At 34.7% G+C, this 20,945-nt stretch overlaps 1 protein-coding gene across 2 annotated transcripts in view; it reads right to left on the minus strand.

Moving 5' to 3' along the window:
* Positions 1-4,702: 4,702 nt before the first annotated feature.
* Rab14 (RAS oncogene family member Rab14) overlaps positions 4,703-20,945 on the minus strand; it is a 48,096-nt gene continuing 31,853 nt past the window's right edge. For both annotated transcript variants that reach the window (XM_072540757.1, XM_072540758.1), the window contains exon 5: positions 4,703-16,056. In XM_072540757.1, coding sequence (XP_072396858.1) covers positions 15,879-16,056 — 178 coding nt within the window. In that variant the 3' untranslated portion in view covers positions 4,703-15,878. The remainder of the gene's footprint in view (positions 16,057-20,945) is intronic.

The following is a 20,945-nucleotide window of genomic DNA, read 5'->3' on the forward strand; positions in this document are numbered from 1 at the left end:
TATAAATTCAATTAAGTGCGGTTCTATTTGTCTGAATTTTCCACAATCCTTTCTCCTTTATCTAGAAGATGTTTGTCCTATAATCTTTTAGCAGGTTGCTTTGGCCACTCTGTTTGAAAAACATGTTTCTGCAATTGCCTCTTGTTTAGGCAATTCAAAACACAGTCCCCCATAAACATATTTCAGCATACGTTTGGCATCATCAAAAAGGTGAACATGTCGGTTACGTTTTACTACACAGCTTTGTAAATTCAATTGATTACAGAGTTCCACTGGCTCTTCAGATGCAGAATTATTATCACACCACGGACGCCACATTTTAAAAGTATCTTCGTAAAATGGTAAAAGAAGTTTAGAAAGAAAACTGACAAAGTCACAACCAAATCCACTTGCAGTTCACTGTTTGAATTTAAAAATATTCCTGTTTTGCAAAATTTGCTTCCGCTGGTTTAAAAATAAAATATTATACCTACCTACCTAAGTGCAAAGCACTGGACGGCCGACATGACATTTCCTGATAAACTATTTTATATTATATTTAGGTTATTTATATTTGGTTATAAAGGCAAATATTGTTATATATTACACAAAGGATGCAAAAGTATGCCCATAAAAGATAACGCATTATGATTTGTCATAAAAACCATATCTGATGTTTTGATTGGCTCTTGGTCCACGTGGACTTATCAACAGTTCGATGAAAACTTCAACTGGGCGACTGCCCATATTTTCAAACATAATACCGGGCACATCTGAATGTAAATATCGATGAGAATATTAAAACTTTGTATTATTATACACCTCAGTCACTGATAATTTTGCAGTTAATAGCTACTCCTGATAGAGCACTCTTATTATTTTAATTTTTATTGCCTGCTTTTATTACAGATACATATATTTTTACACAGTCTCACCTAAATACGAAACGACTATATCTTACAATTAATAACGGTGTGTGCAAGATCGAGAAAGATTCGCCAGAATGATTGCCAATTTCAGGTAGACTGAAAAAGGTAAATAAACGGAAACAGGTAAAGAAGGTTATAAAAACAGAAAAAAAGAAAAGAACGATTACATCAGTAGAATAGACGACATAGGACTAGTTAAGGTAGCACGACACAAATCCCCCACAAATCTTCACGTTGTTGCCAAAACCGGTGAGCATGGGGATGGTATGATTACCAAGTGGAAGTTGTTTATAAATACTAACAAGTAATGCCGAAAATATTCTCTGGTAGAGCAAAAATAAACGCTAGAAACTTTACTAGTATCAACAAAAATTAAAAACACAATAAGAAAAAACAGTTCAAGGATCTTAAGTGGAACATCTAATCCAAAATTATAAAAATATGAAATTTGTCATAGATACACAATAATGAGGAAGGAGAAACGAGGAAGTCTTAAGAAGGGCAAATACTGATAGAAAATTACTCAACTTAATCTTCTTCTTCTTCTAATGGCGCTACAACCCTTTGTGAGTCTTGGCCTGCTTAACAATGATCTTCCATTCTGCCCTGTCGGATACTTTCCTTCGCCACTGCCTGATGTTCATGGCTTTAAGATCCCTCTCTACGTCGTCTATCCGTCTTTTACGGGGCCTTCCTCTTGTTCTGTTTCCTTGGGGCTTCCATCTCTAGACTACTTTTACAGCTCGATTATCTGGCATTCTTTCTAGGTGACCAAGCCAGTTTAGTCTTTGTGACTTTACAAATCTGACAATATCTGCGTTCTGCATTAGTTCATCCAGCTCGTGGTTCATTTTAATTCTCCACGAACCATCGCTGCATTGGGTTGGTCCAAATATCTTCCTTAGTATTTTGCGCTCAAATATTCTCAGCTGATTTTCATCAGTGGTTGAGAGGGTCCACGTTTCACATCCATATGTGGCCACTGGTCTAATTACTGTTTTGTAGATTCTCAGCTTAGACTCACGATTCAGTAACTTACTTTTCATAAGTCTTTGTATGCATAAAGCACTTATTACCGCTAAGAATCCGTACTTTTATTTCTTGACTGATGTTGTTGTCATTTATTATTGAGCCTTTTGCTTTTATTTATATATAGACCAAACGTAGCAGCTTCTCGTTTCAGTTCTATAACTTTTTCGCTTAATACCCTTTTGTTGCGGCTTATTATGGCAACATCATCCGCATGTGCGCATATTTGCATTGATCTTGTGTTAATACAGCCGTTTATATCCAGTTTTCTAACAACAGCTTCTAAAGTTAGATTAAAAAGTGTTGTTGATAAGGTATCCCCTTGTCTAACTCCATTTTCAATATAAAAGGCCTGCGTCATACCTCCATCTATTCTCACCATAGATTTGGAACCCTCCAGAGTCATTCGTACAAGTTTAACCAACTTATTGGGTATCCCTAACATAGATAGTTGCTTTAACATCTTTTGTCGATCTACTCCATCAAACGCCTGTTTGAAATCGATATACAAGTTGTAAATAGGTATGTTATATTCAACACATTTTTCATGTATACCTACATGTCCGTCATATTAACATATGTATTTGGTTTATAGTTGACCTCTTTGGTCTGAAGCCACATTGGTATTCACCAATAATCTCCTCCGAAAACGATTCTAGGCGGCTGTATATAATTCCTGATAATATCTTGTAGATAACATTTAAAACTGTTATGTCCCTATAATTTATGCAGAGTCGTTTGTCTCCCCCTTTGTACACAGGAAGTATAATTCCTACTTTCCAATCTTCTGGGATGACTTCTAGTGTCCATATGCGGTCGATTAGTTTATGGATACGCCTCCATAGCGCATGTCCACCATTCTTTATCAGTTCTGCATTTATTCCATCTGTGCCAGGTGCTTTGTTATTTTTTAGATGTTTTATGACGTTTATCGTTTCATCCAATGTTGGTTGCTCAACTAGTTGTTCTGCTGTGTGGTGAATTATCTCTTCATCTTCATTTTGTTCTTTTTCTGGGTTTAACACCTCTTGAAAATGCTCCTTCCACTCAACTTAATAAAGGTATGAAAAATTGCTCCTCAACTCCCTCAACTAATTACCCAAGGAAATATTGAGGGCAAATTGAAGAGAGTAGGTTGCAAATAAAGAACTGGATAGGCTTAAATAACACTGGCGAGCTTTTACATGTCGCAAAAGATAGACGTCTGGGCTTAAGATAATTCGCCAACGCACTATATGTGCACAGCACTATAAGAACACAATAATAAAATATTAAATGACCTCACAATTGTAAATAATGTATTTATTAAATATTGTCATAAATCGTAGAATTTAACTCTGTATTCAAATTGTGAATAGCCTTCAAGTTGTAGTGTACTGATATGAAATAAATAAGTTTGGTGTGACAAAAAATTTTCCCGGAAGATGAGAACTTCCTGCTCAATCTGTCTTGCAAGGAGTCTCACACTCAGATCGACACCAATGATTCCTTGGTAAATTATATTATTTTTTTACGCTACTTTTCTCATTTTTCACTCCTAACTCATGTTGTGAGGTATAACTTCTTGTATGGATAATTTCTCATGATAAATGTGCTCCTACAGGTATTGTCTGGTCTATTCTAAGAACAGCTTTGACTAAGATCTTAATGATTTAATATTAAAAATTGAAAATTAAAAATAATACTTAATAAGGTACAATATGATTTACAAAATTGATTTAAAATAAAACAGCATATAAACTTAATATCTATATTATAATTTTTATATATGATAATAATAAATACATCACATACAAACATTCATCACTAAAACAATGCATCAATAACAATTTTGAATCTTTATCAAATATATAAGCCTGAAGAAGTATTATTTCGTGGTAAGAAAAAGCTTTAATTGGTACTCTCTAGTGTAAATAAAAAAACTAATATCAACAATTCAGTTTGAACAAAATACTGATTTTTCGTTACCACTTTCGAATGTTCCGTGTTTGCTGACTGACCACTGAGCGTTCATTTCCTCTACTACGATGAGCAGCACACTTTTACTGGCTAAATCCACGTTTGAGTGGCATAGATGCAAAAACACTCTAAAATATGTTTGCAGCACAAAGTATCTTTTGTGCTGTAAAGAAATAACAAAATGGCTACTTGTTTAACAATCTCTATGACTGGAAATGAAAAATATTTTAGATGGGGTGAACATCAGGAATAACGAAGCCAACTAAATTATTAAACGAATCGCAATACGGATTCTAACCCATATCATTATCTTGTAGAAGCAAAACTACCATAAAAAACCGTGACTGGCAAAACGGACATTCTTTTGAAAAAAAATCCACAAGGAAAATAATTCCTGCAGCTGGCTGTATACCACGTATCACAAAAAAGAGGTTAAATCTTTGTAAATGGGTATATTTTATAAAAAACCCTTAAAAGGGCTACATCAAAAACACGAACGTTTTCGGAACAACAGTTCCATCATCAGGTTAAAATACAGGTTACCATGCCTGAGCCACCAAAATATTAGGGTAAAAACCCTTTAAAATATATAAAGTTACCAAAGATTGTACATCATGTTATTATTATTATTTGATGTTGAATGTTTTAATTAAATTTTACTTCAGGTAACATACACTACTTCAGGTAACATACACCCATGCTTTAAGTGAGTTCCAGCGTCCGGAAAGTAAACCTCTTCAAACGGACTTCAGCTGGTAACTGCTGGAGTTACCAGCTGAAGTCCGTTTGAAGAGGTTTACTCTCCGGACGCTGGAACTCACTTAAAGCATGGGTGTATGTTACCTGAAGTAAAATTTAATTAAAATATTAAACATCAATAATAATAATAACATTATGTACTACAATCTTTGGTAACTTTATATATTTTAAAGGGTTTTTACCCTAATATTTTGGTGGCTCAGGCATGGTAACCTGTATTTTAACCTGATGATGGAACTGTTGTTCCGAAAACGTTCGTGTTTTTGATGTAGCCCTTTTAAGGGTTTTTTTTATAAAATATACCAATTTTTTCATTCTTTTGAAAGTATTTGTGCAAATTTTTGTACTTTATTATTAACAATTTTCCTCAAAAAATACATATTTTAACAATAGTACCAGTTATTATAAAATTATTTCATCGGTAGGTCAGTTTGGGAGGTTTGAACTAAATCAACTATAAAGTTGAAAAGTCGACAGAAGGTTCACCGAGAATTTTAAAACGTGCTCTAGCAAAAATAATTAAAATGAAAAAGATGGTAGATGTATTAAATCGATTTGTCATAAAAGAGATTCGAATGCTACATTTGTTCCATTCTGCTCGACAAGGTATGAATTGATGAATATCTCCCAAAGTTTGTGTATCTATTTGTTTTCATTTCATAATTAACCTAAATCTGGAACATAAACAAAGAGTGAGTTTAGCATCAACAAGCTTTCTTCTTACATCTAATATCGGTTGTATGTATTTCTACAAATTATTCCTTCCATAATATTCAGAAGATTATGGGCGAGAGATGCCCTTTAAATGAACGCTCAATTTAATGTTAACTCTCCTATAAAAACAATACGAAAACTCACCTGACATCATTTAAATTTGAACTGTATATATGGCCGCTAAAAAGTTTAAATTTGTACATTGAAAAACTCAAAAATTCATATTTTTAATACTACAAGATTTTTTTGTTTTACAATATTTACTCTTAAAATTGATTTACGTATTAAACAACGGTCTATATATTCCACAAAATGTTTAAAAATAATTGGTTGTTGGTCATCCTGTACCATACATTATTATTGTGCCATATGTTTCCATACATTATCATTGTGCACAAATATATAGCACCAACATATTGCACAATAATTTTCTTGATTACCATATACCGTACAATTATTGCACAATAATTTTCTTGGTTACCATATACCGTACAATTTTAATGTGAAATAAGTTTAGTACATTATTTAATGAACGGCAATATATCGCCGTTCAATTAATAGTTATAGTAAAAAATAAACAGCAGAATAAGTGTCAATGGTGTAGTTCACAATGTCGCTCAGACACAATTCAATATTAATTAGATTGCACATTAAATATTAATATCTGTTTCCATTTAGAGAATGCATTGCACATATTTTAAAAATGATCGGCAGACGGATTTAATTATTGCACAAAACCCATTATTGTGAAACATACTGATATGACCGCCTTGGAAACGCTTAACAGGGGATTTTACTGATTTTAAAATTCTCCTATGAAATGACTGATTATCTCTAATCTGCCAAATGTTCGACAGTGAATTAAAACATCAGGAAACAGGTTGAACCATTCGTTAAACGCTGTGGTGTCTTTTAGTTGGTTTAGACGAAAGCTACAGCTCTTATGAACAGTAAATCGGACTAACGGAAAATCTACGAACGATGCGAATCGACAGACAATTCATGAAAATTTTAAGATCATCAAAACTCATAAGGCAGTCCGATACGTACTTAACCTTATTGCCCAAAAGCGCCACTATGGTAAGAGAAATTTACAATCTTGTAGTACATTCTCGAAGACGGCTATAAAAATTTCTGCCAAATCGGACTCGTAGTTTTGTTGAGCGCGTGTGGAAAAGGATGTTAGAAAAATAGAATAAGATTAAGGTCGGTGATTAAATTCTTGTTACTGAAAGGGAAATTGCTCAGCGAAATCAAAAAGTGCATGGATGCTGTGTACGGTGAATCTTCTCCTTCGATGACGACGGTCAAAGGAGTTTCAGTGTGGCCGCACGTCGGTTTTTGATGAGCCACGCCGAAGTGTTCCGAAAGCGGCTACCATGGAGGATAAAGTGACAAACATCCACGATCTCGTATTGGCAGACCGCTGATCGAAGATACGAGAGATATCTGAGACAGTACGCATCTCAAAAGAGGGCGTGAGTCATATTCTGCATAAAATATTAAGCATGAGAAAGCTGTGTAAGTGAGACCACTTTAGAGCAGTGTTTAACGCTGTTTAAGCGCAATCCGAAGGAGTTTCTGTATCGTTTCGTGACCGACAATGACAATGGTACACACCAAAGACCAAGAAACAGTCAACTTAACCGCTAAAAGTGCTCCAAACAAGGCAAAGACTGTCCTATCGCCCGGAAAGCTGATGGCTACCGTTTTCTAAGACACACAAGGTTTGATCTACATCAACTATCTAAAGGGTCACAGGGCTCTACTATGCCGAATTATTGTACCGATTCGACGTCGAATTGCAGAAAAAACGGCCCCATTTGGCGAAAAAAAAATGCTCTTTCACCATGAGAACGCACCAACTCAGACTTTCGCTGTCGCCACGGCCAAATTGTGATACAACTGCTGCCCCATCCACCGTGTTCTCCAGATTTGGTCCCGAGCGACTTCTTTTTGTTTCCAAACTTGAAAAAGTCACTCGCGGGCAGAAATTTGAGTCGAATGAGGAAGTCGTCGCCGCCACGGAGGTCTATTTTGCAGATTTTCGAGAAGTCGTATTTTTCAGACGTGTTAAACAAGTTAGAGAATTGCTGGGTGAAGTGTATCGAGCTAAAAAGAGACCATACTGAGAAATAAATCTACACTTTTCCTAAAGTAAAGTACTTATTGGACCGCCCTCGTATCTACGGGGATATAGACGTGAAAACCGGCCAGAAGATAAAAGACAAAATAATCCCAGAAAATTGAAATTGTTTGAGTAACTTAAGAAGCGAACAGTTGGGAACAGAGTAACTCTCCATATTCGATCGTAATAAGAAATTAAAAAATCAATCCTTTAGTTTTGTGCCGTCCATCCGTCTCTCTGTCTTTAAAGCAAAAACTGCAAAATATAAAGAAAAACTGATAAAAGATTTTGATTCAACATTTAAAGTTATGTGGGAGAAAATTACCAAAGCATAATTTTTTATTTCCCATTCTAAAAAACTGAATTCTCCTTACTAACAGAAATAAGCGATTTGAAGCAATATATAGCTAGAAATATGTGTATTGTTCTCCCTGTATATTTTTTAACTATTTACGGCCCTACATAACTTATTTTGGTCTATCCACTTATGTGAAAAAGTAAATCTTGTCGCCCCTTTATAGCTATTTTCAATTATTGGTAACTTAAACTTTAGATGACCTATAAAAGAAGATAATCTATTTTTTGTTAATTTCAATTGAGGAATAAATATAGTAAAACTAAAAATGCGTTTCGTTATGCTTAACATTAATGTTTCAACAATCCTATATTTATTGATGATATTTAGTATTCTTACTATTATTTAAAATTAAATTTAAGAATATTTTTAAAAACAAATATACAATTTAAACAATGTCAAGATATGATACAGCCTAAGATTTCTTTGATAAATCTTATAATAGTAAAAAAATGTAATAAACGTATTAAACTAAAAAATTGGAATTGCTCTGATAAAAATAGAGTAAACTGTAATCAAGTGCCCTACACAAAAGTAATATAATTGCTTACAAAGAAATAGTAATTAACTACACCTCTGAAAAAAATAAGTGTTCTATACTTCACAGTGTAATTTAACTTAAATAATTGAAAGATCTACGTTTCATAATGTGTTAATAGTTTCTTAAATTTTATCTTTAAGTAAATTTTATGATATTTGGTACCTCGGACACAGTCACCTCTTCAAAGTCATTGACAAATCTGCAGTCACAAGCTCTTCAGTTCCTTGACAAGGATCCAAAACTTAAAGAGAGCCACCACCTTAATTAAGTTAGGTTAGGTAAGGTTAATTTGCTACCTTCTCATAAGAATTTTCAGAAAGCTGGAAGAGCCAACCGCAATCTTTCTTTTAATCTGCGTTATAAGGTGGTTAAATGCTATGTGTGGTCCATATTGTTATACGGCATGGAGACATGGGTGTTGAAAATATTTTCCATTAATAAGTTGAGGTTTTCGAAATGCGAACCCTGCGAAAAATTTTCCAATGGAAGGATAGGGTGTAAACGAGGAAGTTTTAAGAAGGGCAAATAATGAAAGAGAATTGCTCAACTTGATCGAGGTAGGAAAATTGGAAACCTGGCCATATATGGCAGAATATATAAAATTTCTCAACTAATTATTCAAGAAAATATTGAGCGCAAGAAAGGAGTAGGTCGCAAACAAATGCCGTGGCTACGAAATATAAAGAATTGGACAGTCATAAATACCACCAGCAAGCTCTATGATATCATGAAGGATAGACATCTGGCCTTAGGATAATTAGTCAACGCACTATACGTGCACAGTACTATAGGAGAAGACACTCAGATGTTGATAGAAAAAACTGATGAGTATATCTCTATTATCATGTATTTTGTTAATTTTTACAAGGCTTTTGATAGTGTCAAATAAATTGTTCATTACACAACAACAGAACAGGCCCAACAAATCCACTGAAAATATTACACAATTTGTAGTAGATCTAAAATTGCCATAGTAACCATCCAAATACATAAGGGTTATTAATTTCTTTATATAGTTTTTTGAAAACTAGTGAGTAAATTGAATAGGGGACTGAAGCTTAACACCACAAAGACAAAGTGGATGGTTGTCGGTAAAACGCCAATACAACCAGAAGTGGAGAACAACTGGAGAGAGCCCAAAGTATCACTTACCTTGGTTGATTGGTTGTAATCTAAATGAGAATTGAGAAATGAGGAAAGAAATTAGAATACGTATAAAGAAAGCCAGAGCTGCATTTTTAAGATGAAGAAAATCTTATTTGGAAACAATATTACTTTGGGATTGAAAATTTGATTAGTAAGATGTTATGTGTTCTCTATTCTTTTATATGGTGTCGAAAGTTTTACTTTAATGGATACACTTTTGGATTTGAATGAATTCTGCGAATAAGTTGGTGGATAGAGTTCGTAACGAGGTTGTTTTCTGGAGGATGGGAAAAGTTACGGAAGTGGTAAGAACAGTTAAAGATCTCAAACTGGAATATTTTGGCCATGTCATGCGTCACCTAGAGAAATATAGTATACTTCATTTAATAAAACAAGGCAAGATAGACGGAAGAAAAGGGTTAAGTCGATGAAGAACGTCATGGCTTAGAAATAGAGGGAATGGTTTAACAGATCCTCTGCATCCATTTTTCGAGCTGCCGCCAACAAAATTAGTATAGCCAATTTGATAGCCAACGCGCGATAATCGAGCAGAGCACAGGAAGAAGAAGAAGTAACTAAGACTAAGTGACACGTGCAGTAGACGCCAACTAGATGCGCAAAATTATGTATTGTGCCTTGAGTTATCGGACTCATCCGATCCGCGAACCGATCGGACGAACGGCATTTATTGGTTAGTTGCTAGTACATATGTACTTAACCAATGATGCCAGAAAGATGCGCGGTGAAGGTTCACCATAATTACGTGTTGTATTATTAACAACTTAATGGGCATAATTTCTGTATAAACGAAACACATTTTGTGTTAAGTCGCCATCTCTATTTTGCTGGATATTCGAATTGATTAAGACAAAAACATATATTGCAAGATGGCCTCAAGAAATTACACTGGAACGAATGACACATTAAAATGAATGGAGAATCTACTTTTTTCTGCATCGCATTTAAAATTGACAATACCGTAAACATAAATAGCCTTTATCAGGCTATTAAACATTTTTAATTAGCTATTGCGATAAATTACCATAAATAGATAAAAATACCGTGCTATCGAATGATTTCGTTACATTCTAGTAAATTTAAATAAAACGCTTGAGTCTAACAATAACAGTAAAAATTTGTGTAAATTAATTATCCAAAAATAAAATATTTAAATGATTTACGATATCGTAATATTCCACAAACAAACCATCGCATCGGTTTGATTAGCAAAAATAAGATATTTATATGAGTCCATGAATTACGATTCCTTCGATGAACAATGTTCAATTACGACAATTACGATTGTCCATTGAACAATGATTCCTTCATTGTTCAATACCCATACACAATTTTTGTGGAATTTTGCTTGGCCTAAGAGGTGTGACTATTAAATAACAAGCACAGCTGCTACAAAAGTAGGTATGCACCAAACGCCAGTGACCGATAACTATTTAACGTCAAGCCTTCTCTTTCGAATCAAAAACTCTCGCTTCCGCAAATGAGTTCGTGTATCTGTAGCGCCCACTATCATGAGGGTTGTTTTTCTGTTTCGCCCGAAAAATGGTAAATATGACACTCAAGGAACGAATTATTGTTAAATTTCACGTGTACCTTGGATAAAATGCTACATAAACTTACAATTTTTTTTATTGACGTGTATGACGTTGAAAATTATTCACGTCGGGATTGCCTGTCACGTGAAAATGGATGGCAATATCGTAAAAAATTAGTATTCTGCTTCTATCTGATGGTGGGTTAAGTATTTAAGATTAAGAGCGATTTATATGTTTCCTAATGCATTTAAATGAATAAAATTTGAGTCAGTTAAAGCTGTGAAAGAGAAAACGGTACGCATCCTAAAGAAACTGACGGAAGAAGATTTTCAGCTCTATGGAAAATTCGCATCGGGTGCTATAGGGATAAGGTAGGAGTGTATATTAAAGATGAAAATAACTACGTATGTATGGAACCAAAATAAAATGGTTAAGGACCCTGTTAGCGTAAGAGCGTTAGCGTCTGTCCACCGCACCATAGAATAAATTATACGAACGAAATTGCCGTCGGCGTGTCCGCCTTATCCTGACATCAAACGTTGCTACCCCGTCGGTCGCGTTAGTTCTCGCGTTGCACCTAGCCCGCTTCAAGTTATACATAGCGCTGACAATGCGGACAAAGTAATATATAATTGGCCAAAAACTAAAAAACGAAGAAAAAGACCAAAATCATAAAATCAAAGCAATTTTAAAAGTAAAAGAATAATTTTGGCGGCACAGGTACAACGAATGGAGCATGATCTGGAGCCAAAATAATTTTTGGGAAATACATAGCTGAAGACAGACCAAAAGGAAAATTAAAATGAATTTGGTGGAAGATGTTACACTAGACTTAAAAATAACACAATGGGAAAAATGGAAAGGAATTATACAAAATTCAATGGAGAAAATAACCAGTAATATATCAGCAAAAATGTGCTATTATAATAGGCACTCTGAGTGACAATGAAGTCAAACAAGCCCTAAAGGGGAGCAAAGATACTAAAATCATTCAAATACCCTTACACACCAGCTAAATAATCGATACTAATCACAAGAAAGTAGCGGGCCAGCAACAAAAAGAAACAGACACATCATTAAGATATAAATTAAGAAGGGAATCTTATTTTAATAATTTTCGTTAACGGGCCAGACCAACTTCTAAAACTCTTGTGGTCGAAATTAGTTTAATCTTACTCTTAATTCCTTACGTTTCAAGATAGAGAAGACAAACAGCCTTCTAGACAAAACAAATTTGAGTCTTTATTCATGAGTAAATTAACTTCTCGAGGAGTCAACAAAAATGGGTGCTGGGAGGGCCAAAAAATGTACAGATCTGCAGGAATTCCTCAATAGATCTACTTAGGACATTGATATAGACAGTGATGATTTTATTCCACTGATAACCTATCTCTCGCCGTAGTACTTATCCATTGACCGATTCGATTAACTAGTAAATTTCTAATTTCAAGACGTAGATCCCTTTTTGACTATATCACTGTATTTTGAAAATATTTAGTTCGGGTAGTGTTTAATGAACTATTCACGTCTAAACGAGTCCGTTCATTAAGACGACTTTTCTGAATTTCTAATTAAGAATATATTTACTTCAACAATAAAAGTCATCAGAAAGATGGCAAAATAAGAAGGAGAAATGATGGAACTCAAACATTCAGCTGTAATCATCTAATACATGAAAGAAAATAAATAATAGTTGTTAAATCTAGATAAGAAATAACATCTGATGAGGTAAAACAAGCCATAAAAATAGCAAAAAGTGGTACAGCAGTACGACCAGATAAGATGTATTGTAAACTCTTAAGAATACTATTTTGGTAGACCTATTCAATTGTATATATAGAACTCGAACAATTTCAAAAGAATGACTTATCTCCACCTCTGTCACCATTCCAAAGATGTCCCATCCTACCAACTGTGTTGAGATTGCCAGCTTATAAGCCTAATTAGTTATGAATTAAAGGTTTTCGATCGAATTATACATACCAGCATTTACAAAAAATGTGAAAGTGAAACATCACATACACAACCCTGTTTGCCTATAATGTACTGACACAGAGATGCGCAGATGTCGAACAAGATATGTAAGTCTGCTTCATTGACTACTATGACAGAAAGATACTGTTACGAACATGCATTCGGCTTGGCCCGTGTAACGATTGCATCTCGAAAGCGACTAGAAGTTTCCAGCGATGTATGGAGCGCGGGAGGGATCGACCCGTCAAATAGGCGAATTAGAGGTGGGATATTCCAGAACATTCTAGTACATAATAACTTTTGTATATAAGCATACCTTCTAGGAGTTAAAGTTTAGTTGATAAGATATTACCGAACTGTAAACTTATAAATAAATATATTTATATAAATTCGAACCGCTCGTTTTATTTAATCTCGCTACAATACTAAGGCCTTTGACAATGTTAAGCACGAGAAACTACTGGAAATATGGCAAAAACTAAACATTGATTATCATGATGTTCAAATAATATCAAGAGTATACTGGGTTGGGTCAAACGGCAAGAATAAAAACTCAAGGGCTCCCTGTCAGAGAAAATAGGTATTAAGAAAAGCGTACGACAGGGATGTATTCTCTCGCCAATGATATTCAATTTATACTCTGAATATATTTTCCGTGAAACATTTGTAGATGAGTCAGCTGGAATACAGCTATAATAGCCGACAATTTGGGAGCCTTCCAGATACTCTGATAAAGTATCTATGGTTAGTAAGACGTATGGTTTACATATCAAAATCAGAAAAACCAAAATGATAGTCGTTTCAAAAAAAGGTAACAACAAATTCTAGAGTCGGAAGACATAAGTTTCTACAGCTTATAATGCAAAGAAATATATTTCGTGAATAGTTCGGAATAACATCGGTCGAATTATTTCGTACAGAAGTTTTTATGAAGTGAAGAAGTGCAAATAGCCATGTTGATAAGCAACCTCCACAAGACAAGATAAATGCAAGAAGAAGTATACAAAGGTCGAAGGAATAAAGAAAGCAATATTGTAAAAAATACTAAATGAGATAATATTAAAAATTGACCATTATACTACGTTCATTCCCAAGATAAGCTCACAGTCATACTGATCGGTGGGTGTGTCGTATCGTCGCAGCTTTTCATGAGAAATTAATTTCTAACCAATGACAAGCTGCGACGATACGACACACCCACCGATCACTGAGATCTCGAGCATATTTTGTTAATGAAGATAGTATAGATGTACTCAACTTAACCAGAGACAATTTTATTTTGATAATTACTATTTAAATGGGAATAAGCCATTAATAATAATGAAAATAGCTTCAGAACAATATTTATTTTGATACTTTCGGAAAGATTGGCTCAAAATTGACGCCCTTACATTTGTGGGTTGATCAAGGTAATATTCCTCTTATTGAGTTATTTATAATGTAAGGAATAATTTTTATCGTCGGCTGCTACACCGACATTCCAAATTTACTAATCGTTGTGCAATACTGACAGTGTATTATTTCTTTATGTTTTGTGTATTTAAAGGAAACATATTGTATTCTTTGATTTGTGACTGCAATTGAAAGTATCAGGTGTGCGTCACTTTTAAATATACTGGGTGATATGAGCAAAAGTATGACAATAGAGCTAAAGCTGCGACATGTAAAAACTGAGAAATTTTCTGCATGAATCACATCGATCGCCAAATCTCAATCCGTTGGATTAACTTTATTTTAAGTACATAAAAATATGTTATAAAAAAAACGAGGCAATTTTGAAACACTCAGTACGCAGTAAAAATTATCCAAACAAGTCGTTAAAAATTTACGTTTGATAATTAAAAAATAATAAAAACGGAAGTATTTTTTGTAATTCTCTATTAAAATAAATAATTTTAAAAACAATTGGCAAGGTCATTTACAAAATATGCAGTTTAACTGGTTTTATCTAGGAACGACTGAAACACAGATTTTAGATATTGTTATGTTAGAAACTGCATTATTTTATTGATATCATTTATAGAAACAATAAGAGTCTACAGAGTGATCAATCAGTCCAGCAAAATATTACTGAAACTTAATCAAACATAGTAAAGCTGGACAGAAAGGTTAGAAAAGACAGAATATGCATAAGTTTAAGAAATCACGGTCAGTGTTTTTTCAAATGCATCGAAACACCATATTTTTTCAGTTGCAACTGAGTTCAGTAGGATTCGCGCTCTAACAAGGAAGAAAACTTGGAAAACACTTTAAAAGCTCGTTTATATTTAAATTGTTCATCCATCCATTTAATCCATCTTCATGCTAGTAGTTCACAAATATATTTATTACCATTTGTCACATACTTAGCGATAGAAATATTATAAGCCTATTTGAGGTTATGATTTTTAAGATTTAAACTCAAAAGTAAACGACTTCCAGACCAATTGAATGATAAATGATGACAGATGACACTTCTAGACCTGTTACCCAATAAAGTCACTGAAATGTAAATGCTTTGCTAAAAATACTTCGTTTATCCCGCCTTCTGACACTGTAAATTCAAGGAAAATATGATATACAACGGGATTTGTTTTATTTTCACTGTTTGTTTTTGTGAATCTCGTTCAAACTTAGTAACATATAAAAAATGTAGGTACATTTGTCTTTTTAGATCTGTATATGTTATTTACGTATATATTTCAGTATTGATTTAAAAATATGATGATATTAATGATATTATGAAACGTAGAACTTTGCGAAATTTGCATTAGTAAATTAAAAAGTCAGAATCGAAGAGATTCTATGTATATTTTAAAAGTTTCAAATAAAACTAGCAGGCGCAGTTGTCTTTATTCGCCTGTGGGTCGCTGGACAAATTATTGCGACCAGGTTGTGAAGGTTTGTGTTGAACACCCGATTCGGCTGCGTTCAGATCCAACCGCCCATCTTGGATGCTCTGGTATATCTTCTTTGCTGTTTCGAGGAAAGCTTCTTCAACATTATCACCTCTGAAATTGAAATACAACGATGATCACAAATATAATATACTATACGTGAGGAAAAAGAAAGAAAAAAGTTTATAAATTACGCCTATTTTAAAATCATTTATTTTTGAACCATATGTAATAGAGTTTGTTAAATAAATTGGTTAACATTAACGAAAGTACAAGCTGATTATAGCCGCAAATGTTAACCATAAAACAAAATATTTCGGTTTGGCAGAGTTGGCATGTTTTTATAATGTATATGTTGCATGCTTGAAATATAAAGACAGAAAGCTTTTAAAAAGTACATTGTAACAAACCAACCCCTGACGCTGCGCCTCTAGAGGGCGAGTCGTAATTTGATTTTCAAACCACAACATATGGCATCTCGAGAGTCCTGTTAGATGGACCAGTGACCTGAGTGTGTGTGTGGTCTGCCCGTTTTGTATATATTTTGGTTTTACAGATGTAAATAGAACACAAAAAGAAAGTATTCGCATTATATTTAGTCAGTTAACTGTAATTTTCATGAGTAATTTTCATTATACAATAAACCCTAAAAACCCCGAGATTTATTATTATTAGTATAACATCGTATTATATGTTCGGCTACTCCACGTATTAATATGTCATAATAAATGATGCCCAGCTTGTGGCATTTATTTGAAAATAATTATCGGTGAAAAGTTTTGCTGTGTTTTGGTAGTTCTAACGAAAAATCGCCGTAGAAAAGAGTGCTTTCGCCCGGTATTAACGTGAAAAGTGAGTTTAGGTAGTAGTAATTCGGTCCATTTTCACGTAAGTGATTAGCTAATTACAGTTCATATTAGACATTCACGTCGGTACAATTAGTGGACCTATTGTTTGTTAAGACATAACAAAGTGCTTCGTTAGATACTCGGACACTTTTTCTAGTTAACTTATTAGACAATTGACTGCTTCAGTATTACTTACTAGACCATAAGTGTTAAAACCTTCTGTTTTGTCAAACTAAAGTGATTTAGTGCTAACTTGTTCCAAGGGCCATACAGTGTGTTGTGCCGAAAGGTGCTGGAGGTATTTTATCCAAGATTGGACATCGCTATTTACTGGCAAGTATTTTCCAATTTTTGCAAGCAAAATCATTTGTACAATTTATGGTCGATGCAGAACAGAAACCTTGAACATTTGATTGCTACGAATCAATCTGAGTCGGACTCTGATTTTTTCAATAGATCCGTGGATATTAACATTGGAGACATGAGTCAAAACGTCGTGTTGACCTATGAACAATTCCAAGAGCTTTTGTCGAGATTGACGGTACAAAGTGCTCCCGTTTCGCCATCGGCGTCGTTCCAAAGTGGCAACCTGTCAAAATGCCATTCGCGGTTTGATGGACACAAGAACACTGACGTAAATGCTTTGATTAGCGCCATAAAGACTGTGCATTAGTGTCTGATGAAAATGCATTTCGGGGAATCACGATGCTTTTCGACGATTTCGCGGCAAAATGGTATCAAGGCGTTAAAGATACCATTTCGACATGGGAGGAACTTGTTCCCCTATTAAGAATTACGTTTGGTCCGAAAAAACTGGCATAACGTGTCTATCGCGAATTATTTGCAGAGGAGCAAGACGGAAAAACAACAATGGACGTCTTCCATATAGAACCAGGCAGCCTTACAAAAACAATCCAGCTAGATATGATGTATGGTTTACTACATAAAGCGATTAGAGAAAATATTTCTCGAGAAGCAGTTTCCAATTTTACATAGCTACTTACAGAAGCAAGAAAAATTGAAGATGTGTTCGTTAAACCTAGTTCGAAGGAGGATAAAAGCCTCTCACAATAGACAATCGTATGAAAAACGACCGCGTTGTAATTATTGTCGTGTTCCCGGTTATTCTAAGGATGATTGTCGAAAATTACGTAATCAACAATCCAAAGATCGACCAACGACTCAGAAAGTAATTGCAAGTTCTTCGTACGGTTAGTGCTATCGTCGGAGCAACTGGTTCAAATTCGCCGCGCAATAGTCTAAACAACCCGTTAACTTGTTACGGTTGTGGTAAACTGGGTTTCATTCGAGCAAACTGTCCAGTGTGTAGCCACACGGAAACATCCTCAATAGATACACTTCTTCACCTCAACCTAGACCTGTTTTACGTATTAATATATTTGGGCACAAAGGTTAAGGGTTAATAGATACAGGTGTCAAACAAAATGTAGCTAGTACAACGTTGTACAACCTTTTAGAAAACAAAGGACAAAGTTTTAAGTCCTAACAAAGTTCTGTAAAATTCGCTGACGGTGTTGGTAGAAACGAACGAGTGTTGATAACTTTAGTTGATGTACCTATAAGAGACAAAATGATGTTTATAGTATGACAAAGTTTATAGTTTTTCCAGGTGCACCTAATAAAACTCTTCTAGGTATTGATTTTTTGATAAATGCACAAATAGCTCTAGATTTACACAATAAGGAATGTGGAATAAGTGGATTATGAACGAGCTCGACTCGATGAATTTTTGGAAAGTAGGAGGTATACCTTCAGAATGGGGGAGAGCCTACAGCTTATGCAAAGCATCGCATTAATACTGGGAATAGCGACCCATTGCACTGCCACCATACCGATTGTCACCTGCGAAGAGAGAGGTACTGAAAGCCGAGTTAGATAAACTCTTGGAGGAAGGCATTATCGAAGAATGCGAAAGTGCGTGGGCCGCGCCGGTTGTAGTAGTACCGAAAAAATATAATGGTGTGCAATTCGTGTCTGATGTAATGCAACATGAACTCAGTATGGTTCACACGCGAGTTTACACGGCAAACCGCTGCATACTTAACTTTTGGACGTGAGCTGCGAATTCTAGATCAAGTTAATCGAGATATCCACCAAGTTGTAGAAATTGAAAATTTTATACCTCAGATATCTCCTTACCTAAAACACATGGCTGAGAATGGCATGAAACGAAGATAAAGCATGACAACGCCTAAGATAAGCAAAAGAAATATGCTGATCGACGTTTGAAGGAACCCACTCCATTAAAAGAAGGAGATTTAGTATGGGCCAAAACAACCACTTCTAGCAACAGGTCGAAAGGTAAGACAGCTACATTCTACCCGAAGAGAGATGGATCCTATAGGATAAAGAGAGTGGTATCGCCTGTGAGTTATGAGCTTTGTGGAGTGAACACCCCTACTTCTCTTGATGTTTTCTACGTATCCCCATTTACAAAAGCTAGCCTCAATGACGTTGAAGCTCCAACGCCAGTAGTACCAAGACAAAGACAAGGATAGCTAAAAGCGAAATATGTGACCTGTGGTGAGTGTGACAAACCTTCTCATGCGTTAACGTGACCGGACGACGATTGGCGATTGAGGTTTGTTAAGCAACATAGCACATGACCCAAGTATTGTATTTTCCTCTCTTTGATTATTCTTAGTAATTCTTTTTGTTTACACATGCGACGAAGTACCTCATCGTAGGTAACTTTTTCTATTCTTTTTTCTGTTTCAGAGTCCATTGTCCAACTTTTTTAGTCATATAACAAGACAGAAAAAACGTAACATCTGATCATTCTGATTCTGAGCTTCAGAGTAAGGTATCATCTTGTAAAAAATGTTTTCATGTTTAAGAATGTTTTCCTACATTGTTCGATTCTAAACAGGATTTCTTTTTTTGGGTTACAGTAGCTATTGATATTTGCTCCCAAATATTTTATGGAAGTTACCTCTCCTATTATTTGTCCCTTGGCATACATATGTACGTTTATTGTTGTCTCGAAAGTACTAGAATTTTAGTTTTGGAAACGTTTAGATGTAAACCAAAACGATGACTGGGAACGTTTTTCGAAAGAAATTGAATATGATTTTTATGGTCGACAAAAGGAAATATGGCGCTTTATAAGAGGTCAAAGAACCGAGGTAAATGGTTAAAACTTTAGCAAGGATGGTTTTACCAGGAGAATAATACAGAATAAAATGTAAGTTGCAGTCAGTTCTTAGAAACTTTCGAGTGTCTTTTACCACCGATTTATGGACAGAATACACACAACATACTTGGTGGACTAAAACTTGGTGATCAAGACAAGGCTAGGGCTTCTCATAAAATGTACAAAAAAATTTTAGGAGTCCGAAACCGGTTTAAGTGTAAAAACGAAAGATTTTACTTTGGGGTACCTCTGGTATGGCTGGAGAAAAGAAACCATATTAACGACTGCTACTTCTATTCGTGATATTCAATGAATGGTTAAACTCCATTTCATTTCATACCCAAATCTCCCCTCAGATATTCGTCCTCTTCCTCATGACGCAGAAACACATGTGCCAAAGTCCCCTGTTACGTTAGGAGACATACCAGACTCAGATGAAGGACGATCAAGACTCCAGCTCTGACTTTGAAGATGACACTAGGAAAAAATTGTTCCCCTAAGAAAAGATAAATGACTTGGTGAGAGGTTTGGATCTTCCCAAAAGATGCTGCTTTGTTTCTAGGATCCCGATTTAAAGTAAAAATTGATTACTACTTGTTGAATGTTGAGTACAATATTGAATGATTCTGTCTCGTCTCCATCTTTTTAAATTCAACGTTCCAGCAATTTGTACTTGATTGCTACTCCTAAAACTACTCCTTTCGCAACCAAAACTCAAATATCATTAACCGCTCGTAAGATGAACACAATGTGGTCGTGCACATTCAAGTCAAGCAAGAATATTTAATTTTTACATTAAAAATAAGGGTGAGCATTATTGCACAAGTAATAAGCAAACCTGATAATCAGATGACCACGGAAGTATTAGGAACACCAAATAAAGTTTATATTATTTACATTGTCTCTTAGATAAACAAAGTCATAATGATAAATTCATTTTTTGCAATATCGTAATATATGGGAATAAGCCACAATTAAAGGTTAAATTACGTTTATTGACG

Source organism: Diabrotica undecimpunctata, chromosome 8, assembly GCF_040954645.1.
Source record: "Diabrotica undecimpunctata isolate CICGRU chromosome 8, icDiaUnde3, whole genome shotgun sequence".
Taxonomy (NCBI): Eukaryota; Metazoa; Arthropoda; class Insecta; order Coleoptera; family Chrysomelidae; genus Diabrotica; species Diabrotica undecimpunctata.